At 35.2% G+C, this 25,795-nt stretch overlaps 2 protein-coding genes across 2 annotated transcripts in view; both read left to right on the forward strand.

Annotated features, from left to right (window-relative positions):
* Positions 1 to 18,902, forward strand: part of LOC116176376 (elongation of very long chain fatty acids protein AAEL008004-like) — a 46,919-nt gene extending 28,017 nt beyond the window's left edge. The window contains exons 2-8 of the mRNA XM_031494901.1: positions 1,340 to 1,415; positions 17,023 to 17,213; positions 17,268 to 17,348; positions 17,397 to 17,559; positions 17,614 to 17,750; positions 17,798 to 17,986; positions 18,034 to 18,902. Of these exons, the coding sequence (XP_031350761.1) occupies positions 1,340 to 1,415; positions 17,023 to 17,213; positions 17,268 to 17,348; positions 17,397 to 17,559; positions 17,614 to 17,750; positions 17,798 to 17,986; positions 18,034 to 18,207 (1,011 nt within the window). The 3' untranslated portion in view covers positions 18,208 to 18,902. The remainder of the gene's footprint in view (positions 1 to 1,339; positions 1,416 to 17,022; positions 17,214 to 17,267; positions 17,349 to 17,396; positions 17,560 to 17,613; positions 17,751 to 17,797; positions 17,987 to 18,033) is intronic.
* A 4,272-nt stretch (positions 18,903 to 23,174) lies between these two features.
* LOC116176377 (elongation of very long chain fatty acids protein 4-like) lies at positions 23,175 to 24,492 on the forward strand. Its single transcript, XM_031494902.1, has 6 exons — positions 23,175 to 23,367; positions 23,415 to 23,683; positions 23,731 to 23,787; positions 23,836 to 23,950; positions 24,004 to 24,131; positions 24,290 to 24,492. Exons 1-6 carry the CDS (start codon positions 23,310 to 23,312, stop codon positions 24,488 to 24,490), a joined length of 828 nt encoding a protein of 275 aa, XP_031350762.1. The 5' UTR covers positions 23,175 to 23,309; the 3' UTR covers positions 24,491 to 24,492.
* The last annotated feature ends 1,303 nt before the right edge of the window (positions 24,493 to 25,795 follow it).

The following is a 25,795-nucleotide window of genomic DNA, read 5'->3' on the forward strand; positions in this document are numbered from 1 at the left end:
ATACATGAAAGAATTAAAACAAAATCCTTGAAAGAAAGAAAAGCTTACAACGCTTGTTTGGACATCTTACCCCGCACTCAGGTGGGGGACATAATATAACAATAAAAGAAATCTTAAATTTTCTTAATATAATAACTATACAGGGTGGTTCAAAATCGTGGCTCACCATTGGGATCTCTGTAACGGTGAGAAATACAGTGTAGGTTAAATGGGGACAAAGTTGCCCCTTTTTGTGACTTAAAAAACGCAAATTTGAAGTTTTTGAAAAATCTTGTCAACGAAAAATCGAAAATGTCAAATTTCCTTTTCATTTTACCTACCTTAAACGGTCGGAAATGGACCATATTTTTCTTCTTTAAGAATTTTCGCATAAATCGCTAATCACAAACAGATTGGATAAACGCCAGCTTTGACAGAACGCGCCCCGTTGCCCAACATGAAACGCGTAATTTTCCCCTAATAATAAAAATTCGCAAACGACCACATGAAACCTTCTAGAAAACATGCAAATTTGAAAATTGAACGATTCAAAAGCGATAAAATTAAAACGAAAACTACGCAATTACAAGTTTAAGGGGAGTAAGTAGTGAAACGTCGTAATTAAACCTTCAGTAAAAGCAAAGCAGAATGCACGGACTCAAATTGGGCAAATATATTACTCTAAGGGTATGAAATCTAGTCTAATTTGTGGCTCACCATCTCCCTAACGGTGAGAGATACAATGTAGGTTAAATGGGAACAAAGTTGCCCCTTGTCTTTGAAATTTTGGAAAAATCTTTGAACATAACCGACATTTTCCATTTTTCGGTGATACCTCAGTTATTTTCAAAAATTTCAAATGCGGTTTTTTAGGCCCAAAAAGAAGAAACTTCGCCCCCATTCCCCTTACACTGTATCTCTCACCGTTACAAAGATCCTAATGGAGAGCCCCCTGTACTGAGAACATCCTAGAATAATTTACCATCCATTTCAAGTTTATTGTATTATAATGCACATTTATGATCAGAGGTAGGTATGTCCTTTTACGTAGAGTGAAATGAAAGTTTTTCCGGAAACATTTTACAGGAAGGCAACAAGTCATATCATGTGATCCGTGTCTTTCGAGCGGCCTAAACAAAAGCTTGCGTAATCATTTAGTGTTTCCCGACACATCATTTCGACTCTGAATTGTGACCCATTTGTATTCTTGTACCCTCTCAAAAAAAATAAATAAACGAGAGATTGAGGCCGACTTTCTTTTCATGCGAATTTGAAACAACCGGTAATGTAACATTTCCATTTGACGCGAAAATCGTATATAGTTTGACGAACGGCGTTTAATTTTTGTTTTTTTTTCCAGGCGACAAAATCGAAAATGGCCCACTTAGTCACTAGCGTCATAGACAAATACAACGACGTATTCGATAATTACAGCGGTAAGTACCTCTGAGCATTTTCCAACGTTGCGTGATCTTCGGGAAACAAAAATTAGAAACCAATTAGGAAATTTCGTTTGGGCAATGACATTGGCGTCATTCAACTCATTAATTTACATGTTAATGAAGGCAAATAACCCAGGGTTTCTATGCCAACTGCCTATTCATACTTGGCGCCTTTGTTTCTACAACAGGCGAATCAATATACTAGGTGTCCCAGATTCCATGCGACAGGTCGATTACTTCGAGGTCCCGTAGACGGCATTTGGGAACCTTCGTCCGGTATCATTTTCAAATGTGAAAATTGATCGATTTTTTTTTGTTTAGTTTGCTAATCTACTTCAACTTTCGCATTATGAAAGTGAAGAGAGCACAGGTGCATTATTACGTAAGGAATATTTGGCAAGTATTGCATATCACAGAATTATGCAACTGTGCTGCATTTTTCGACTATAGGTACCTTTCATACGCCCAGTCTAATTAAAGCTGCCTCCATTGCCTTTCTTTTTCAATTAGGCATGATGGGTTGTTTATTTTACTAAAAGTATGTCATATCGTACCTATGCATACATTAGCGAGTTGCGATTCCAACTTTTACGAGTTCGATGGAAAGTTGACATGACGCATATCTTGTTCAAAGAAAAAACCACTAATCAGTCATAGTGTGAAGATAAAGTATCTAATTGCGTCACTGGCTGCAATTCTCTTGAGAGTCCTCCCCATCAGTAGTCGACGTTTTATTTGCGGTAGCTCAGTAAAAAGAGCAAGTGCGAAGTGGTAAATTACCCTTCAAAATTAATTTCAGGTAGGTAATTGCAAGGGTGGGTACTTGGCACGGACGAAGATAAGATATATGCCTATAGCCGAGCCCATTCAGCTACATCATCGTTCAGACATAGATAATGTTCAAAAATAGCACAGGGAAAGCACACAGTATAATCGTTAATAAATAGGCTGTTTGCTATTGCAAGATTATATGCTTTTTATTTCATTTTTTAGGATTCGTCAGTATACTTGTGGCGCCTGAAAAGGAAAACTAGTTAGTTTCTGTCCGTCCGTGTTGGTTAAGGCTCTTTATGCAATATTTCAACAGTTTTGATTGACCCGAGTTGACCACTTGCTCTTTGAATGGATTCAGCTCATTTGAAATTTTTCCCCCTATAACCTGGCATAATTAGACGTTTCGGTTCTTTGGGGCCATCATCAATTTATTTTGTGAAAAATGGACCTCATTTTTTATTTTGTATTTTGAAAACGCTTGCCATTTTGAAAAATATATGTAGCACACGTCCATGGTTGCCAAATGCTACCACCCTACAATTGGCAATAAAGAAAAATTTACAAACAATAATAAGGTAGACATAGACGTAAAAGCATTGAAGTCAAACAGCATTGAACTATTTGTGTAAAGTTTGGTTACTTTTTACTGTTGAAATTAATTAATAATATTTGATTAACACCTAAAATAATTTGGGCACGAATATAAGAAAAATCTAACATAAAGACTCTATCTAGGTCGCACAATTGATTCGAATAAAACTAATTAATGACAATGACAAAAATTTATTCCGATACACATGGAGGAAAAAAATTAAATGAAAATCCCTAAAAGAAAAAGGGTTTTCAAATAGGCCTGACTGCCAATAATTTAGTGTAAACAAATGTACACGCTCGTTTACCGTCGCGAAAGCTAACAGCAGCAGCAGCCTCGTTTAGTCGTATCCAGTATTTAAGGAAACGCCACTTGCACCATAAAATAAAACTCCTCTAAGAATTTTCAAATAACTCATTAACGATGGAACTCACCAAACGCCCCCCCCCCCTCCAATATGAAACGCGCATTTCTTCGAAACACCGCCGTTGTCTCTTAACCGCCATAAAACACGTGCGTTAATTATTTTTTACCTGATAAAACTCGTTATCGCGTCTGACTGGGAACACTATCTAAAATGAATAAATTACAAAAGGAATTTACAACATTTCTAAAAGGGAAAAACAACACTGAGATACAAATTCAAGTAAAATGAACAAACTTTGTGTTTATCCTCCAGATTTACTTAATAAATTGAAATAATGCCACATACAAGGTGTCGCATCATTAGTTTTGGAAATTTGGAATTGGAAATAACGTCTACATGACGTTGTTTCCACAACAAAAGATAGTTATTAAGGAGCGCCAATATTGTGACCAGTTACTTTATTAAAAACTTCTAGAACTTCGGTAGAATGTCTGCGCACAAATGGCATGAAAATTAAATAACCAGTAGCAGAATAATAATGGCAATTTATTAATTTAAAAGAAAAATAAATAAATTTGCAAGTATAGTAAGTCAATCATGTGAGCGGCCGTCGGCGGCAACCTGGATGTTCTGTCAGCGGAACGGACGGACGGACTCGAGCGCCACCAAGGGTACGGCCTCGCCCCTAGTCAAGGTCAGCGGTTTGGTGACTTGGCGAATGAGTCTCGGAACCCTCTGTATCTAGACGCGTTTTAAGTTGGGCGCTTCGTTACGAAGATTATCGCTCCGAAAATGTTTCCCTCTATAGGTATAAGTTAGAAATTGGCGGGTTAATTTGTAGAGCTGTCCGCCAAGGAAAATAAAATGCCGAATTTAATCCGCCGTCTGCAACAGTTTCCGTCAAGATATTTCAATTGTCTTTGTTGCGCCGGAAAGCTCTCGTCATTTAGAAGAAGAGGCCAAATTAATATTTTCGAATTTCAGCTCGGTTAAATAATCATCTAGATGATTTTGGTTTTGTAAACTAAAACGAGCATTAAAACCATGCAGGTTTACTCCGTTATCCATTAAAACTGATAATTTCCTGGCAGATATCGGGTGCTTCGTTACAAAGTGCAGTCGCTCGTTTGTGCATAGAGGGAGTTTGTTGAAAAATGAATAGCGACTAAAATAGGATCTTGTGTTTCTAGACTGTCTCTCTTATCTTTCCAATAGAGCACATGGCAACGGTAATTGTGTACATTTTTTTGGAAAATATTCGGAATTCCTTCACTTTTTAAGTTAGATTGGGTTCCAAAACCACCAACTTTACACACTCGCATCCACTGTATTTTCCAAATTCCAATAGTCACTTTCCAATTTGGGACCTTCAGTTTTCACCACTAATATTTTTAATTTTTTGTCCGTTCCACCTTCAGCTCGAAATAGGTTTTGAAAGAAGTTCCACCTTGAAAAATTGATAACAAATTAAAAATCAACTTTTCCACATGCAACTAGACCACTTGTGTGTACTTAGAAAATATTTTGTGTGTTTCCTGCGAGGAGTTAACAAGAGTTTTGGATTAAAACATTTAATTTGCCAGGAAATTGATATTCTCACACGATTAGGGCGTTGCGCGAGGGTGCACCATCCTGTTGAAACCAACAGTTTGCAACTTTTGTTTTTTTGTGTTTCGTAAATCGTTCTCGACATCGTTGCATTAGTAATCAAAAATGCTACTCAATGCAGTATGCACTTTTTTACTAGCCATATAATAAAATAAAATTCATGCTGATTTCCCAAACAAAACGAATTGAAAATGTCTCAACAGTGTAGAGCTCAAAAAGTGGTAATGCAAAAGTGTTTTTTTTATTTTTCTGTATCTGTTCAAACAACATTGCGAAAACCGCAAGTCTCTTATCTTTAAAAACAGCTGAGATACACGGCAGTCTTAATCCAAATAGGGCATACGGTGTTATCTTGGATGTAAGAGATATTTAAAAAGTCTTGTTAGCATTATTGGGCAAAAAACGATTACACATGCAAATAGTAGTCTGCTCCAGAGGTTCCACCCCTTAGAGTTGCAAAAAAATGACTGGAGACTATCAAATTTTTTCGTCATCCATGGATCATGAATTTTAGCGTAAAGAATCAAAAATAAAATTCAAACGTCACAGTTTGATCGCCCAAAGAACAAGTTTTCAACCACTTTTTTAACGGTGAAATATTAAGTAATTATGGATCTGTTAATAAACAGCATTTATATTGAAATGACATTTTGACGCTTTTTTGACGCAGCGTTACTCTCAAAAAAGAGGCCGCCAACATCGTTATAAAATGGTACCCACTCCGGTGCAATTTATTTTATTTTCCACGATGGAAATCATTTTTTATCTTCCGTTTTGTAAATAGCATTTAGTTTGTAATTTCGAACTTTCGTTAGTCTTCGCGGATCTTCCTCATGATTGACCTTCGCATTTGGAAACCGTCAAGAACAATAAGTAGTTTGCGCTTACAATTTTTTACTTGCTGAATTAAGCTTTCCATTTAATTACATAAACGTGTGACTACAGAGAATCTTCACATAATTATGTGTTAGTAAATGAGTCTTAAAGAGAAAATGATAGTATTTTAATTTGAGAGCCACCGTTTTTTATAATTGCCTTCCAAATTAAGGTGGGGAAATCTTTGCAGAATCTTGTGCCTTTAAAATTACTATTTTGGAAACGCACGGTATCCACTTGCATAAATGTAAATAAATTTCACTAGCAATAACAAAAAAAAACTTGCTAAAATTAACTCTTGAATGTTACACACATTTTCAATGGCAGAAAGATTTTGAGGTCGTCACGTCTAAAGCCTGAGGCCGCTTAGTAGAGTAGTTTCACTCTTCCCGAATATTCTTTTGTTTTTTAACGACCCGGTCGGCCTCGTGGCAATGGTAGCTTGATCGTGAAAGTAATTAATTTAGCACGCACTGAATTTCTCAAGAAAAAAAACCCACAATCTGAAATGGATCCTAACAATGGGAAAATTTTCTTGATTAATGTTTGCCGCTGTCCACCGCTTTACCCCAGGTTTTTCGGGAGATTTTCTTCCAGGTTTAACGAACTTCACCCATCTTTGCGTTACCGTGCCTTGACTGAAGAGCTTCCAGAAACTCAACTTTTACCTTATATATATGCATCTTGTCTTATTTAGTTTATCTGGAGGTTTGGCCTAAAACAGCAAAAAAATTCGTTAAGCAAGAGATGAAGAAAATTTGTTTTTTCGATTTTAATAGCCCTTATGTATACAAACATGAATTAATTAATTTCTGATCGAATAACACCAATACCAAGTGTGTATAAGTGGTGTAGTTCTGGAGCCTTTGTGGCTCAGGCCAGACAGACCGACACCAAGAGCGCAAAAGTGCACTTCTTATTTTTTTAAGTGAAAGTACACTAAAAATAAACTGGCAGTTATTTGATGGACATTTTTCTACAGGCTGTATTTTTGTATTAGTTAAAGACGAAGGCAAGAAACTTCATACCTATCAATCCAAGCAAGAAACTTAATTTTGGAAGGCAATTAAAATTACTAACACTAGAATAAAATTTAAAATGGAGCAAAAACGTCGATCCGGAAATACTGAACATGGGTTTATTTGCAGATCATCGTCCGACAATCTTGATACCTTTTAATGTCTGTCGTAATTGTATTAAAAAGTAGTCTAATTAAGGGATTTTGCTTGGTCGTACTACCTTTATATTAACTTCTTAAGTAATCAGTAAATAGTTTTGCATCGTTCAGAGTAATTTTATTTTAAAGTAAACGTTAGTTAACTTTGGCATATCTAATTAAGTACTATTTTTAAAACTAATTAAAAAGACTAATTTGTTTAACATATTCGTTAATGAGCTACTTTTATATGAACGAGGATAATAGAGATTTGACCCGGACTTTTTATTACCGCAACTGCAACAGAATCGTAAAATTATTATTTTTCAGAACAATGCGATGTTCTTTCTTTCATTGAATGAGTTGCCTGGTTGCTTGTGCAATAATTGTATTTTTACAGTACTTAAATTTCTCTACTGCCAGAATAAGTGCAACAAATACCAGAACTCGATCCAGAACTATGATATAGGTCTCCCCCGACTACCAGTCGAGAGATTCACTGTTGAAGTCTAGTGTACATTAGTTCTGTAGTCTTTGTGAAGTTGCCTCAAGTTTTAGTGAAGTCGCAAAACCTTTGTGAAGGTTTTCGTGTGAGGGCCGCGTTCGCAAAAGTTCCAAAATTTGTATTTCTTTTCCATTTTGTTTAGCAAGTAAAAGAATGGTAGCAGGGGGATGTACGAGGGGGTGTATGTGTATTTTTTTAATGTTAGCCAAGAATCAAAATATAAACCTTAATTTTTACGGTTTTTAAATAGTAGGCCATGGATTCATGGAGATTTTTGTTGCCTCCATCAAAATTGCAGTCTAATTTTCAAGGAGTTTGGATTTGTTATATACGTTAAAAAACTCTCAGATACCAAATTTGCTGTATGTTTGAGTTTTTTCAGTCATAGTCTACGGCCAAAAATCTGTTTGCCTTTTTGGTAACAAAATCAAAAAAAAACCTACAATTTTTCTTGAACGAGTGTTGGGATGTTTTCAATATTCATATTCTTGAGACACTTTTTCAACGACAATTTTATTTTGTTTTTTTAGTGCATATTCTGCGTTCTGTTGACGAGAAGTGTTTTTTAAAGTTTTTGAAACTTTTTTTAAATCATTTTATTTAGTCACTTAAAAGGCAAAAATAAGTTTTTCGTTCGTGTTATGATAGTTATGCGGAATTTAAGGGGCAAAAAGGGGGTGCAACGTTGGCCGCCCTTTCGGATGTACCAGATATATTATTTCATTTTTAGATTTTACGTAGAGTTCTATGTACACCAGGTCCTATAACTAAATTTAGCTGTTTTTGACATATTTTAATTTATTATGTCAAAAATGACTTCAGCTCAAATCCTAATTGCTAGTTTTTTTAATGATTCTTTAATTGGGGAATGGTTTTCTTTAAGAAGACGTTCCACTGCAGAAATTTCGATTATTAATAAATACAGAGGGTTCAAAAACCGGTATTTGTTTCCTGCAGTATAGGGATTGTGCTCAATGCAAGGCGGTGCGAAGATGTGACATACGAGAAATGAAGTTATAATCATTTCGCAACCTTAATTATTCAGGGGCCTACACAGTTCGTAAAAAATATAAAAAAGCCTTTTGTGCAAATGTCAACTATAAATAGTTGCCCATCTTTAGAAGTTATTTTGTATAGTGTACAGAGTGTCTCAGTTTTACGGTGTAACTAAATAACTTTTAAAAATAGAACACCCTGTATATTTTTCGTTGTTTCAATGCCACTTGTTTTTTTCGAATAATTTCACATAAGCAAGCGTCAAACCTCGCCTTGACGAATCGTAGCTACCTTGATTTTTGAAGTTAAGAAATAAATTTTAGTAATAATGTTAATCCGAGTAAACAACAAGACTTTGATAATGAGAAAGTCCGATTTAGTGATACAGGGTGTTCACAATGGTAAATTTTCCGAATTTCAAAATAACTATTTTTTTTTCAAATGAAACTACCACAATTTTATTTCGCTATTCGATAGTCTTTTGTGTTCTTTTCAATTTTTATAAGGGACGCCCTGCGTCTAAAACTCTCAAACCTCGTTGTTTAGCACAGTTTCTTGGAAACGGAGGCGAAAATGTAAAAAACCCGAGAAAACCCGTTTCTCTATACTTCTACAGGTAAAAAGTTCTTCCAGGGGGATATCGAAATTGGGACATCGTGTAACATGTGCCCTATTTTGGATGAGACGGCGGTGTATCTCAGATAAAACATGCATACCCATGCGGCATGGGTGGGAACGCAGATTTGACTTTTTAGTTACAAAATAAAAGAATAAAAAAAAAATTTCACACACAGAATCTGAATTATAAAATTTTGAACTTTGAAATAATTTTTTCTAAATTATTTATTACAGTTCGAATTGAATACCTGAGACAGGACAACGTCAGTCGGTACGTTGTAATAACTATTATTCGTTTCATGTAATTTTCTCAGGATTAGTTGTTTGTTAGAAAAACAATATTAATGTTTTACGTCATCATCTAATGGGGCACATGACAACGCATCTGCTCCTCAATTGAACCCCTCTAAATTTTAATTAAGTAACAATAACGTGGAATGAAACTAACTATATAACAAGTACAAATTGTGCACAACTCTTGTGCAGATAAGGCGCATTTCTTTCACCCCGACGCCCCAATCGCTCCTTATGAGTAACATTTTCCGCTACTCCGTTCTCGACTTATTCGCGCTTAAAGTTTTGACTCTACCATTAGATATGCCTATTTCAGATGTTTCAATAGCCCTCTGTGAGTACTCTTCTCCGACATTCCATTCTAGAGATATTCGCATTACAAGTTTTGACATCACCAATGGGGATATTTCTTCCATACGTCCCAATCGCCCTTTGTTAGGATAAAATCCCCCCCCCCCTTCCCTATTTTGATAAGGGGTAAGAAAGAAGGGCGTAATAGGTAGAAAACAGTTCCTTTTGTTGAGACCTTTAAGTAGAATACCATGAAAGATAGAACCAACTTTCTTCTTTCTCTAATGCACTGGGAAAAATGGGTTCCCATAACTACAACCGTTTTCAAGTGATCAGTGGGTATCAAAAGAACAGAAATTTCACGTAGAATCCAAACATGTAGTAAAACAAAGCCGTTGCCATTTGAAATAACGAAGTTACCAACTACTTCCAGTATTTTGAAAACATTTTACATCGATTCGGCCTTTCAGAGTAATTCCTAAGTTCAAATTTTCAAAATCTTGCCTATTTCACTTTTCCAGAAACGTTTAACTAAAGCTCCCAAAAAACACCCTGCGTAGAAAACAGGAGTGGTCCCAAAACAGATCCCTGGGCTACCGATTTTATTGTAATTGCCGATGACACACATTCACCCAAAACCAATTGTTGCCACCTACCTTCAAAGTGGTGTAATATATTCCACGATCTACAGAAGTGAATATCGGTAACATTTAGTAATTCAGTAGTGCGACTGTAACTGTTACGCCATATAAGGACAACAGAGATTTAGCATTTTTGAGGAGATTCCGTATAAAAAAACCGGTTGGTTTGGATGTTATTGATTGGATACACCGAAGCACTTCACTTTCGCTCTTGGCACTTTCATAGTAATTTATAACTATTGAGTAACAGATTATAAATCTAATTTAGAAAGTTACCAAAAGCGATATTCATCCGATCCACATCACCGAGAGGTCCGCCGAAATCGCAACTGCTTGCTTCATATTAAATGCGATGCTTCCAGGTTTGGTCACTGTCATTGCGTATACAGAAATCAAATGCAAAAATGAATCGGATTATTGATTTCCGATGCAGATCAAGTAGTCTGGACCAGTAAGATTTCGACACAATACAGAAGAAGAATGTACGCTAGTATTCATACGAAAAATCTTACGGGATTAAATGAAAAGGAGTGAAAGATTTCCAAACTGCGATTACATTGATTACTCCCAGAGACGATGTAGGTATAATATAAATTCTAAAAAAATTCTAAAATTCGGCAAAAGTGTCAACAGTCAGCCTAATATCGGGTGGGCACGGAAAAGCAATACGCAAATCAATGATAGTTACGAGGATAGTTACATAAAATTGTCGGAAACATACCAGACGTAGAGATTCAAATTGCATAAGTAGGCAATTTCGAGAAATAGTAAGTTATTGTGATAGATAGTTTCAGAAATTCGTGGTAAACCTCCTTTCGACATCATTCTCGATCACTAAACCGAAAAATAAAAAGAAAATCAATTTCAATTCTTACTTTCACTTCATTTACTTCCTATTCATAAAATCTAAACATGGGCTTTTTGAAAATTTGATCTAATTTATTCGCATATCTTCCAATTGCAAATACCTATTGTATAACAATAATTCTAGGAATAATTACTTAATTGAGTTACAATTGAATGAATTTTGATCGCTGTAAAGTGTGTTACATTTGCATAATTTACGTTATGTCTGATGCTCGGTCTGATGCTTCTGCTTGTTACACCTGGCACGCTCGTGCTTCCGTCATATCTGAGGAAGTGTATGCAAAACGATTTAACTCAAGTCGCTAATGCCATTTTGAAAACTAACCTAACCCATTTTTACCGTACTCGAAAATGCAGACACGTAAGATGACAGCCCCTAATTAGTAATTTCGTTTTCTGTTCATTGGAGGGTGCTGAATGTTAGAGGAAATAGTCGCAATTGCTTCAATAGTTTTTAAATTGAACAAATTGTTTTTAGATCAAGCTTGATTGATGTTATTAGGTATTTTAGCATGTCTAACGTACATAGCTCAAATATTTATTGGGAAATATTTCAACTTTCGTAACGTGACACATACCAACGCGTACCGCCGCATTTTCCATTCGCGTTCCGAAATCCAAAATTGTTTGCAGTAATGACCCGGTTTCCTTATAAAACGTTTATTTTCATAACACGACTACATCATTCTCCATGTACTACGCCAAAAATATACTGAATTGTTGAGAAAAAGTTGGACCATAATTTACGTTTTATTGTTTTAGTCAATACCACTCCCCGTAAAAAATGTACATTATATTAGAAAATTTCAAGAGTTCGTTGAATCAAAACTAAGGCCTTTCTATACATTTTAAATTGTAATTGAAAATCGAGTTGAAATCTTGCTATGTGCCAGAGCGACATCAATTGCTTTCAAAAGGTCGAGCAAAAGGTACTCACAGAACCTCACAACGAATTATAATGCGAAAAATGCCGTCTTCCAATTAATTCGGACAATTCAATTTATGTAAAGAAGAGTAATTCAGTTTCATGATCCATTTTTTGATTGGCAGAAATAGAGTGCACTCATCCTGCTATTATGAAAGTGTAATTAAATAAACATTTTTCTAAAAAAATAATTATACAAGTGCCAAAGTTTATTGTTTATTCAAACGCAGGCGATTTACATGGATGGAATCGTCCCAAATTCTTATTTTATGTGAAATAATGAAAGCCACCTCTTATGCAGGTGGGTTCTATTTTGTTTTCCCTTGTTGAATACCTTACAATTGCGATTGAATCTGGCATATCTACGCTGCAAGTATTCAATGTGGCCCTGCTGTGATCGGTGGGATATAAAATTATACTTTCTTCTATTACACTCCCCAAAAAGTTTCATGTTGATTACTTCGGATCGGCACCGTTTAGAAATTCAAGAAATGTCGGATATTTTTTGGAAATGTCTAACACCTACACGTGTCCAAAAGTTCCAAGGTATTTTTCTTACAACACAATCGACCAATAATTCGGAAACCATTTTCGAAACATTCGAAATTTGAGAGTGTTGTTATTTCCTCTAAATACTTGCAACAGTCTTTGTTGCAGCAAGGAGTTGAACTTCTCCTTGTTTTGAAATTTGGAAATACAATCCCAACTCCTTTATGAAAAATAAACTTAATTCTTCTTTGCCGTCGGCTAGCCCAAATACCTGTATGTAAAAAAGTACCTCTTTCATCGATTTGCTTACTGTCGAGTTCTCCTCTTTACTCTCTGAAATTTAACCAAAAAACTGTTTGGCAGCCAGAGCTGGGAAGTAACTAAAATTTAAGTTAATTTCAAGTAACTAAGTTACCTGCAGTAACTAAGTTACCTGCAGTAACTAAGTTACTGTAACTTAGTTACTTTTGAAATAACACTAAAAGTAACTTGTAACCTCGCTTGTAACTTAGTTACTTTCTAAAAGTAACTTATAACTTTTCCATATTCAGAGGAACTTAGTTACTTATAAAGTAAGAACTTAGTTACCTACCGAAAAGTTACTTTTTATTTATATAAAATTATTCCTTGCAACTCGCCATTTGCCTTGTTAGTTGTAAACGTGAGACTGTTGTGCTTGTGAACGAAATACTAGGAATTTTTTTAGTAAGCTTAATACCATTTTTTCTGAAAATATTTTTACACGATTCCTACCCTAAATAGAAAAAATTGTTTGTTTCGATTACGTTACGGTTGCCAAATAGTTGGTTGCTGTTTGAAAAATCAACTGTGCTGTGCCCTCATACCTTTGATACAAATCATGAAAGAAATTTATGTGTATCTCACCACAAATTGTTGATTTTAAAATAAAAACTAAGTGGCCCAGGGTATTCCACAATTCGAAAGTATCTTTTTAAAAGAACTTTTTTAAAAGTAACTTAGTTACTAGTAACTGTAACTAAGTTACTTTTGTTTCTAAGTATCTAGTTACTCAAGTACCTTAAGTTACTTTTTGGAAAGTAACTATGGAAAGTAACTTAGTTACTTTATTTAGTTACTTTATCAAAGTAACTTTCCCAGCTCTGTTGGCAGCCAAGGATCAAAAGTTTTAAAGGCAAATTCTTTTCATTCTTTTGGGCTATAAGACGTGCTTGGTCTATTTCTGAAGATGAACTTAACAAAAATGGAGATTGGTGATATTGACTACATCATTCCACTGTAATTGGCGAAGATCAGCTGTACAGTCTAAATGATCAGCCTTTGTTAATGAAGTCCATTGTAATAAAGCTTCATCATGAGCCAGGTCATTTGATTTTTGTATGTAGAGAGGAAGAATAGCTGAAATTAACGCGTGCGTAAAATACCAAGATCCGAGAAAAGAAGAGAAGCACAGTGTAGTCGCATCTCTGATGCTAAGGCCTCCATATATGTATAACAGGGCGAGTTGTTTGTAATCAGGATTTTTGAGGCTGGAACGGTGGAATCGTATAGCTGCAAGTCGGGTTTCGAACGTCAACAAGGTCAGATGAGTCATTGTTAGGATTGAAAACGATAGTCGAGTTAAATAAAGGGACGAATTGGGTGGAAAATGACCCATTCGTGAAATAACTCTGCAGTTCGAGACTACGTTTTTCAATAAGTAGCTGAAGATTTTCCCTGATCATGGACTTGTGGTAGACTTGATCAATTTAACTCCAGGCGCAACTGATTCAAATTACCTTAAAACTTATGAGATGGAGATACAATCATCTTCAGCACAAAATAATTTCTTGGTTCTTCTAGAGACATCTGTCAGAATATAATGATAAAGCTCTCTTTAATACTATAGAGGTAGTTTATGCAAAGGGAAATCCAATGGCGAGGTACTAAATGGACCCATGAATTTGTCAGATTTATTTACTGAGATTTTAAAACGAATTATTCTTTATTCGAGTTCACAATTTCGCAAATATACAAGTCACATTTAATTATAAAAGAAAATTTTGAATTTTCCCTTCAGGAGGAACGTATGAATCAAAAGTTTACTTTAGAATTTCCTCTGAAACCCACCAACAATAATTTCTCTTTTCTACACTAATTCTGCAGGTTCCGTCGGCAAATCATATTCCTTGGTTTTCTTTAATGGAATTTTTCCTTGATCATAATTGGCTCAAACTTCGATGGTTGATTTTACTCACAAATTAGTTTAACCTCGCAACAATCCAACTTAAGAGTAGACTCATATACTACACCGCAGCACAAAACTAAAGTTTGGGGGTTGTTTTAGCTATATGGCACCATTGCTATTAAATTCAATTCCTACTGCATTTTTTTAATACCAATTTTAATCATTTTTGCCGAAAACTAGGGGAATTTGTAAATGAAACTAACTTGTAAGACGATTACAGTGTTTTTTACTTGATGTTAAAGGATTAGGTAATTGAAAAACGGCTTAGCCGAATTCATACCCTTTTGAGCTTTCTTACCTTTATTTAGTGTTTTTTGCATTCCTTTATTTCATTTTGTTAAATGTAAGGCTCAATAAACTTTATTATTATTATTATAAATGGGGGCGATTAAATTTAGTTTCTTGTTGAGATTTGTTAGCTACCATTCGGTTGTTTTATCCAACCTAACTACAACATTACGGGTATTTAATTTAAAACGTGGCGCTTGCGGAATAATGTTTTTATTGTAATTATTTACGTCACTCGTTTATCCCTCTCTGTTCACTTAGGAAGTTACGTTTATCGTTCCGTTCATTTGATAATTGTGATTCCTTTGGGCCTTAAAACGAAACTCTGCTCTTCACGCCTCGAATGAAAATTTCACACAAACACTATTCTTATAAGAACCGTAACAAATCCCTTCGAAAATGTAATACTCGAATCCCAATTTATTACTTGGACAAAACTGGTCGCTTCAGTAGCTGACACGCGAAGTTTATTTTTATCGATCGCCCCGAATCCCTCAAGAATCTCCTCCAAAACTAAATCCCCCTACTTTTTCAGCACGTGTACCACCTTATTTAATGTGTCAATGGGAATTATTCTCATCGTTAAAACTCGACAATAAGAGCTTGTCCTAATAAATTGGAATTTTGCTGAATCAGCTATATATAGTTGGGCTTGGGGAGTCGGAAGTTTTATTAAAATTTGACATATGCCACGGGATTTCGCTGGACGACATGACGATTTCTACTTGACTATAGGTATATCACAACAAATCAGCCATGTAAGGATAACTAACATTTTTCCCGATTTTTCTTTTAGCCAGCCCTCCGTCTATATCTTGAGTCAGATATTGATCATATTGCCGCGCCGTTGTAAATGAAACTAAATACCTCTCATAAAAACGTCTGAATCTGTCGCCTCAACATCCTGAAGTTATTAAAGGGCTACGGTTTTTGCAACTAAGCTAAGATTTCATCATACCAAGACCAATATCTGTGTGGAAATTAATTTAAAACAACGACATTCTTACAATTTGAAAATTCCCATTTTAAATATTTCTTCGAAGAGATCGAAGAATTTAAGTTCAACTAAAGCTACCTTCAGAAACTTCAAACATTTCCAAAGCACCAAAAAAAATTTCCTACTCAGGCCAAACTGTAAACGATTAAAATGTTTCTCCGACTGAGACAATTTCATTCGTTCGCCAACTATTTAATTAAATAAAGCTGCAGGAAAATAATTCCCCATAAATGAACCAAGAAAATGGCTTTAATTGTGAACAAATAATTGTAGTAGTGGTAGCTTTATAGTTTTCGCTGTGACTGATAGTAGTTATACCATTTAAGTAACATTTTAGCTTTGGTTTTTGGTAGATTTTGCGAAAGTGAAGATTACATAGGTATTAAATTTGTATGTTACATAAAGGCATTTAGTAATCTATAACTGGATGCATGTGTTACTCAACTACCCCAAACAGGCGCGTTGTAACAATACGCACATTGTTCAGAGTACCGTTTTGTATAAGTATAATCTTTTAATGATAGATATTAATGGCATTTTACAATTCTCATTTCCACTAGTAAAAGGTGTTGAAAGGATTACCTAGTTATAATCGCTTGATGGTATTTTTTAAATACTGGCACACTTTTGAGGCATAAATTCTTTTATTGTTTATTCATAAAAGTAAATATTTAAAGACAAACAGCAACAGAATTGTACTATAATGACACCGTATAGATCGGAAATAATCCCTAGGTTTGTCCAATAAAACACACGGCTGAAATTGGTCCAAAGTTTTGCAAATCGCTCTTATAAATTGGTAGTTCAATTCGCTGAGCTAATGGAATGAAATGTTTTCTAAAGGAAATCGGTTTTTTTTACAATTTTCGGCCACAAATTTCAAACGCGACTTCCTCAACCTTTTTCGACATAAGTAAAAGTGGGTTAAGATGTTTTTTGACCGATTTTCATTCGGAATTAGTCACATGCAGTGTAATGCAACCTGTCAATGCCACTTGGTAATGTTTTTGTATCAGTAGATCGCCTTGACTAAATAATCTATAATACATTGACCCGAATTTGCTCAACTATGAAAGATGGAATTCTGAACTAACGCTCGATTTCTTTCCAGATCCCAGAGTGGACGGATGGGCGTTAATGTCGAGTCCAGTACCAACATTAGCAATATGTTTATTTTACGTATATTTTTCCAAAGTAATGGGACCAAAATTAATGGAAAACAGAAAACCATTCGACCTTAGGCAAATTTTAATTATATATAATTTTATACAAACTATATTTAGTGCCTGGATTTTTTATGAGGTAGGTAATTTCGATGGCCGCCTCTAACATAATTCACTTATACAAATCTTTCAGTACCTGATGAGCGGTTGGTGGGGAAGCTATAGTTTTAGGTGCCAACCTGTAGATTATTCGTCAAACCCCATGGCATTGAGGGTAAGTTATCAACGGGAGTCCATTAAAAGCTAACCTGTCCCCTTTCAGATGGCAAACGCATGTTGGTGGTACTACTTCTCGAAATTTACGGAATTTTTGGATACTCTATTTTTCATTTTGAGGAAAAAGTTTAGTCACGTATCAACGCTTCATGTCATTCACCACGGATGCATGCCATTCTCCGTATGGATGGGCGTTAAATTTGCTGCAGGTATGTAAAAGTCGGTGCGCAATTAACTGATAGCGATGGTCGCAATTATTGCAGGTGGGCATAGCACTTTTTTTGCGCTACTTAACACATTTGTTCATGTAGTAATGTATTTTTACTATATGCTCTCGGCCATGGGACCCCAGTACCAGAAATACATTTGGTGGAAGAAGTATCTCACGACATTCCAAATGGTAATACCTTCCACACTCGAGCACGTCAATTTAACAATTCATTCTAGGTACAATTTGTTTTAATATTCACACATCAATTTCAACTGTTATTTACGGATTGCGATTACCCCAAAGGCTTTATGGTTTGGATCGGTTTCCATGGAGTCATGTTCCTGTTTTTGTTCTCCGACTTTTACAAAGTCAAATATACGTCGGGCAAAAAGGCTGTGCAAAATAACAACACCGGAGCCTGCATGGTAAGTGCACCTTTGGAGAAACATTCGATACAAGGTTGGCTGTTTAGGTTGTCGAAGACGAAGTACATACGAATGGAAAAGTGAGCAACGGTACTATGGGTGAAACATTAACAAGCAGCTACCTTGAAAGTGAACTGTCCAGTACTTATAAACCTTGCTATTCCAATGGAATCAACAATGGATTTGTTAGTTATCAACGGAACGGCAAAAAAATAGATTAAATTTGAGTTACGAGGTGCGCGTGTTGCGATCAATTGTGTTTTTTTCCAGCAACTTGTTTTTGTTCCCATCAGTCCTGCTTTTCATTGTATATAATCTAGCATTTTATGCTCAGGGTAAAATTTTTATGAGTTCACTGTAAATGCTCGGCTTACTTAATTTTTGAGCCTTCGTGAGGTGCCAAAGTCCCATATTTTGTTCTCTCACATTTCTCTTTCATTTGGCTTGTTTAAAAAATAAAAATGCCACGAGTGCCTATGAAACAATTTACTGCTCCACCTAAGTTTCTAGATAAAATTTTGTTATATTATTCATTAGCGAGATAGGGAAGTACTTATGATTCTGCAGGCATTGACCAATTTTTAGTTAAAAGTAAGAAAAGTGGCAAAATTTATAATAGTATTTCGTTTATTCGCACTCAAACTGATTGTAAATTAAATACGTATAGAGTTGTACAAAACGCAACATTTTTTATATACAACACAGAAAATCATACTGTACTATAACATTCAATCTTTCATTTTGTAAATCACCTATGGATTATTTTGTCTTCAGTTTTAGTAGGTTAGCGCTTATTGTGGCGTTAAAAAGCTTTTGTTTATATTTATTACGTAGATTAAATATGTTGATGGCAACGGATACCTATCTATAATAGTATTTTTTTGTAAATAAACTAAATAAATTGAAATAATTGTGATCTTTTCTTAGGGGTGTTGAGCTTGATCTGGGTTCGTACTGGGAAATGTGAGGTCAGTGTTTTCCTAGGGTATATGTTAATAAAACCTTTCTACTACTGTGCTATTCCCTTGATGTTACCTGTAGCCGGCGCTGTGCAATGGGGTTATAGGGTACAGACCAACTTCTAAGGAGAATAGGAGTTCTGTGTTTGACATTTTGGGAAACGGTTTACTGTTGACTCACAAACACTACCTCCCAAATATACTCCTCATCGGGTAACATTCACCTCTAACAAATTCAGTCCATCCAATATTCGTAGCTCAAGAATGTTTGCATGCAGGTATAATAATCTCTCTCACAGAAACAACCCTACGGAATGTCTGAGAACCTTTTATAAAGACAATCGTAAGAAAAAAATTGGAATATGTTGCAGGTAAAAAACCAATTTCGAAAAAAAATTCAAGGGGCTGTAACTTTGTTCTAGTAACCCAATCTTAAAACTGTTTGAAATTATGGATTCTATGAGCCAAATTCTATAAGAAAATGCTTTTTCCCGGGGTGATCTGAGACAATTTTTTTTCGGGCCTCAAAAAAAGACAGTGTATAACCTTCCTTTTTTACCAAAAATCGACCACCAAAATTTCTCGGGAAAACACTTTTAAGTCTTATTTATTTTGGTGCGTAGAATCCAAAACAATTCGTACTTTTTCGATCAGACTTCTCAATCAAAAGTTATAGACTAGAAACCAATTTCGAAAAAAAATTCAAAGGGCTGTAACTTTTGAACTAGTAGCCCAATCTTGGAACTGTTTGAAATTATGGATTCTACAGGCCACATTCTATAAGAAAAATTTTTTTCCGGGTCGATCTGAGACAATTTTTTTTGAGGGCTTCAAAAAAAGGCAGTGTATAACCTTCCTTTTTTACCAAAAATCGACTGCACCAAAATTTCTCGGGAAAACACTTTTTCGTATTAATTTTGGTGCGTAGAATCCAAAACAATTCGTACTTTTTTGATCAGACTTCTCAATCAAAAGTTGTAGACTAGAAACCAATTTCGAAAAAAAATTCAAAGGGCTGTAACTTTTGAACTAGTAGCCCAATCTAGGAACTGTTTGAAATTATGGATTCTACAGGCCACATTCTATAAGAAAATTTTTTTTCCGGGTCGATCTGAGCCAATTTTTTTTTCGGGCCTCAAAAAAAGGCAGTGTATAACCTTCCTTTTTTACCAAAAATCGACTACACCAAAATTTCTCGGGAAAACACTTTTTCTAATTAATTTTGGTGCGTAGAATCCAAAACAATTCGTACTTTTTCGATCAGACTTCTCAATCAAAAGTTATAGACTAGAAACAAATTTCGAAAAAAAATTCAAAGGGCTGTAACTTTTGAACTAGTAGCCCAATCTTGGAACTGTTTGAAATTATGGATTCTACAGGCCACATTCTATAAGAAAATTTTTTTCCGGGTCGATCTGAAACAATTTTTTTTTCGGGCCTCAAAAAAAGGCAGTGTATAACCTTCCTTTTTTACCAAAAATCGACTGCACCAAAATTTCTCGGGAAAACACTTTTTTTTATTAATTTTGGTGCGTAGAATCCAAAACAATTCGTACTTTTTCGATCAGACTTCTCAATAAAAAGTTATAGACTAGAAAAGAAACCAATTTCGAAAGAAAATTCAAAGGGCTGTAACTTTTGAGCTAGTAGCCCAATCTTGGAACTGTTTGAAATTATGGATTCTACAGGCCACATTCTATAAGAAAATTTTTTTTCCGGGTCGATCTGAGACAATTTTTTTGCGGGCCTCAAAAAAAGGCAGTGTATAACCTTCCTTTTTTACCAAAAATCGACCACACCAAAATTTCTCGGGAAAACACTTTTTCTTATTAATTTTGGTGCGTAGAATCCAAAACAATTCGTACTTTTTTGATTAGACTTCTCAATCAAAAGTTATAGACTAGAAACCAATTTCGAAAGAAAATTCAAAGGGCTGTAACTTTTGAACTAGTAGCCCAATCTTGGAACTGCTTGAAATTATGGATTCTACAGGCCACATTCTATAAGAAAATTTTTTTTCCGGGTCGATCTGAGACATTTTTTTTTCGGGCCTCAAAAAAAGGCAGTGTATAACCTTCCTTTTTTACCAAAAATCGACTGCACCAAAATTTCTCGGGAAAACAGTTTTTCTTATTAATTTTGGTGCGTAGAATCCAAAACAATTCGTACTTTTTCGATCAGACTCCTCAATCAAAAGTTATGGACTAGAAACCAATTTCGAAAGAAAATTCAAAGGGCTTTAACTTTTGATCTAGTAGGCCAAAATCTATAAGAAAATGTTTTTTCCGGGTCGATTTCAAACAATTCATTTTTCTGATTTGTATTTATGGAGCCATATTTGTCCTAGTTATAATTGGAGATACGAGGGCGGATGATGTTACCACGTCTTCTTCAGGCTTGCTGCCGAGAGAGTACCTGAAGGTGGGAATTAGCGAATCTACGACTTCGGTTGTGGTGTTGTTACGGTGTCCGATGGTGCCGGCGAGGTCCTCTCGGATGAAATTGTGTGTGGGCCCCGAATCAAGTAGAGTGTACTTCTAAACCAAAGGTGTTGGCCCGCAGCGGTTTAATTGGATTGTTGACCGCTGGCCCGTTTCCCTGGTGGACGAGACGTACTGCATAAAAAAACATATTGAATGCCACGAGTCACGAAAATCGGAATTTCACCAATATCTGAATTCCTATTGCTGTTAGCACAGATCTACACACCTTATGCATTTTTTGGGAAACAAATTTAGGTATACTTAAAAGCGCCCTCTATTGCGGAGCAGTATAAACATGTATCGTTTAAAACTGTAATATGACGCTTATGGATTTATGCGTTAGATGTCGCTGAAACAAAATTAAAGCGCTAAAGTTTGCACAATTCGAATTCCTTAATATTCGTATTATTACAGTGGTATGATATGATAGGAGGTACGTTGAGCCATAATTGTTTAATTTAACACTGAAGCTACTCATTCGTCGTAAGGAAGTTATTAAAAGCGGGTCCCTGTGGTCACAGATACACACGAACATAGGGCAGGTTCTTAAAGAATCGTGAAGGTTTTTTGAAGTTGGCGGACACTATTTGCGGCTTTAAATGTCTTGACAAATTGCTAACCGCAAAGGCATACTTACAAACTATGTATATCTCTGCCATCATTAACGTTACACTCTTTACCACGCCGATAAGATATAAGATAGGGAGGTTATTTTCGAAAAGTTGATAGTTTTCGAGTTGTAAGCACAAAACTGCTAAAAAAATATCTTATTCAACTTTTTTTGTATTTTTTTCAATGTTGCGTCATGAAATTTTGTTAGCAAACCTCAGATTCGGATTCAGCACCCCAAAAAACATATAGAATCAAAGAAATCAAAACTACCCCACAACCTTCCTGGTAAAATACAATTAAACTGGATTATATGCACACTTTACCGCTTTAAATTTTTTGCAGCGACATCTAATGCGTAAATCCATAAGCGTCATATTACAGTTTTAAACGGTACATGATTATACTGCTCCGCAATAGAGGGCGCTTTTAAGTATACCTAAATTTGTTTCCCAAAAAATGTATAAGGTTAGCAATCTGTGTATGTGTAGATCTGTGCTGTTAGTAAGATTATTATGAAAATTACTTATCGCTCAATTTTTGCCATGTTTTTAAATGCTGGCTCGACAGTACATAACAGTCCCTTTTTTTCCCTATTATGATATAGGTATATGGTATTCAGAACACTTGTGTATCCTAATTAGGTATAGAATAAATATTTCAGTTTAAAACATGTACCTATATCTATAATATCAAAATGACACACTTTCCTAAACTAAAACCTCAACACTTTTCTCGTCAGATTTTTTCAATCCAAATTTAGGTTCCCTATTATATTTAGCAGGCCTGCAGTTACACTACTATTGCCCCCCAAACATTCAGATAGCCTGTTGAGGGCCCAGAACTAGAGGGATAATAAATAAAAATAAAATAAATAAATATTTGTAAAAATAGCCAAAATAGCATACTTCAAAAACACAGTATTAAACACCCCTAAAAATTACCATACACGCGTTTTTTACCGAGTTGTATTCACTATATACTTAAAGTATAATAAATCAAGAAAATGTTCTATAGAATTTTACGATAATGGGCATACTATTTACACAACTTATATACCGATTAAATTGTAAAAATATTATATCTACCCCAGACACGCTCAATAAAGACGTTACAGTGCTGATACCTACCTACAATGCATTATTTTCATTTTCTGTTTCTAGGTAACGTACGTGTACTATATGTTTATTTGTTCATCAAGTGTAAGTACATAAATTGATTTGGCCTATTTTGTTCAGTCGCTTGTATGCCACCGCTCACGGTGTAATCACAATGGCCTGGGCGTCTGAAGCTATACCAGAATATTTCCAAGACTATTTAGGCGAACCAGGTAAACTAATTGCGCGAAATCGAAACGCTTTTAAATACGTTTTGTAGATGAACGCGTGAGGGATTGGTTTTTAGTTAACTCTCCTTTGAATTTGATTATCATTTACGTTGTGTATTTCTCATTCATTCTCTTCGGGTTGTACTTTATGAGCAAACGGAAACCCTTTGAACTAAGAGGCTGTCTCGTGGTCTACAATTGCATACAGATCGCCATCGCGAGTTATATCTTCGAGGAAATTGTATCCAACGCAATTTTGGCTAAGTATAAGTTAATTTGTACGCCGTTGGATACCAGCTATAACAGAACGGCGTTGAGGGTAAGGATAAGAATTGGTGAACATTCTGAGTGCGTTTTCATTTTCAGATCGCGAAAACGTTTTGGTTGTTTTACATCTCCAAAATCGTCGACCTGTTTGATACAGTAAGTGTTCAGTTCTAATGTCAGTGTGAGTACCAGTGCGACTTACAGGTATTCTTCGTGTTGCGAAAAAAGAACCAGCAGCTCTCGTTTTTGCACGTTTATCATCATTCAACAATGATTTTTAATTGGTACTTAGGTGTTTTGTATACACCAGGTGGCCAAGGTTTGTGCTACACACTGTCGGGAAGTGATCATTTTAAAAAGTTTCTTTTTCAGCAACTCTGAGTGTCGCTATAAATTCCTTCGTGCACATTATAATGTATACTTATTACTTACTTTCATCATTTGGGCCGAGAGTTCAAAAATATTTGTGGTGGAAGAAGTATTTAACACAGCTACAGTTGGTAGGTATTCGCTATAATCATGTCCTTGCATTGTTAGCTCTTATTACCGATAAGTTTTTTTATTAATCACACAAGAAAAAGTTAGAATTTGGCAATGTTTCTAATGTCAAGAAAGCAGGATGCATGGACAAGAGAGTAATCTCTGTTATTGCTTGCAGTTCCAATTCATCATAATTCTACTTCATCTCGTAATCGGCTCAATAAACGGATGCCAAAAACCGATCTGGCTGGTGTACTTTTCATTCCTGTACTTGTGGAGTATGGTTTTCTTATTCTTAAATTTTTACGCTACCACGTACGACAATGAGCGGCAAATGTACTTAAAAGCGATTAAAGAGAAACAGAGGAAACAAAATTAAATTAATACTGTTTGTTGATGTTTTTTTATAGTGTGATATTAAAAACAATTCTTTTGTGATCACAGTTCATTCACCCCTAGGAACTACATACCTACTTAATGCCGATGGAACAATTTGTTACCAAACTACCGCTTCCTACAACCGTCTTTGCACATTGGCTCTGAGAATATTTTCCACCGAAAAATTTCACCCCTGCCTTTTGATGCAGGAAGGTTAATAAAATAAAGAAATAAGAAAATCAATTAACAGTTCTTTAAATCGAAATATATCCTTTTAAGGTACCTAGACTATGAAAGTGATCGTGTGCTGGTAAGCAGGTAATACCTATTTTTCGATTTAGAGCGCAATTTAGAAGTTTTTTTTATTGATTCATTAAATAAACAAAGTACTGCTTCAAATGTAGGCACATATAAAGGTATAATATATGTAGGTACACATTTCAAATTATGTAGTACATACTCTATTACTTTCTCCAGTATATAGTAAATTCCCAGGGTCTTTATAGTATAGTATAAAGACCCTGGTAAATTCCGACTGCATTACAAATCTTGCTTTTTTTGCTTGGACTATTTGTCATTGAACCAGTCACATGGTAATTTATTTAACATTATTTAACAGAATGATATATGGGATTGGTAATTCGTTATAAAGTCTCATTTGCTCATTAATAAATTGTTATTAGCTAACCCGTACAATAGGTACGCACCTATAGTCCAAAATTTATCGCAAATAGGCTCTATAAAAAAGCATGCAATTTGATGAGCATGTAACCAATATTATGCGGTCTGCTTCTGGTCCAAAGATAAGCTGTCGAGGTATTCCACATTCTTTTATGAAGTAAAATTTCATTATTTAGACACATGGCATTAAGTACCTACTATTGGATAAATTGTGTCTTGTAAATATGACTTTTAGAACTTGCATATTGATTTTTCAAAACAATTTAAACGGTGCCAGATGGTTACTTTTCAAAATATATGGTACTCATTGCTTCTAGTATAGTAACTTGTCTTATTTACCTTGTTCAGTAGGTATATATGCCTAGATATTTGCAGACATCGGCATATTACGGCGTAAACGTAGACAATGTAAGGATATTTGAGGTGTCGTTGACTATACGATGACGGTAGGTACGTATAGTATGAATCGCGCTTTAATTGTCAATTAATTGTAAACAAATAAATCACGTAATTAAACTTACGTTACAGTATTGTAACTAGAAGGCTTAACAACCCTTTCAAACAAAGTGCCACACGACTTCCTTTTTAATTTAAAATTTTGGAAGGAGGGAAGATTTGCCCCACG

The sequence above is a fragment of the Photinus pyralis genome, unplaced genomic scaffold, assembly GCF_008802855.1.
Source record: "Photinus pyralis isolate 1611_PpyrPB1 unplaced genomic scaffold, Ppyr1.3 Ppyr1.4_LG7, whole genome shotgun sequence".
Classification (NCBI taxonomy): domain Eukaryota; kingdom Metazoa; phylum Arthropoda; class Insecta; order Coleoptera; family Lampyridae; genus Photinus; species Photinus pyralis.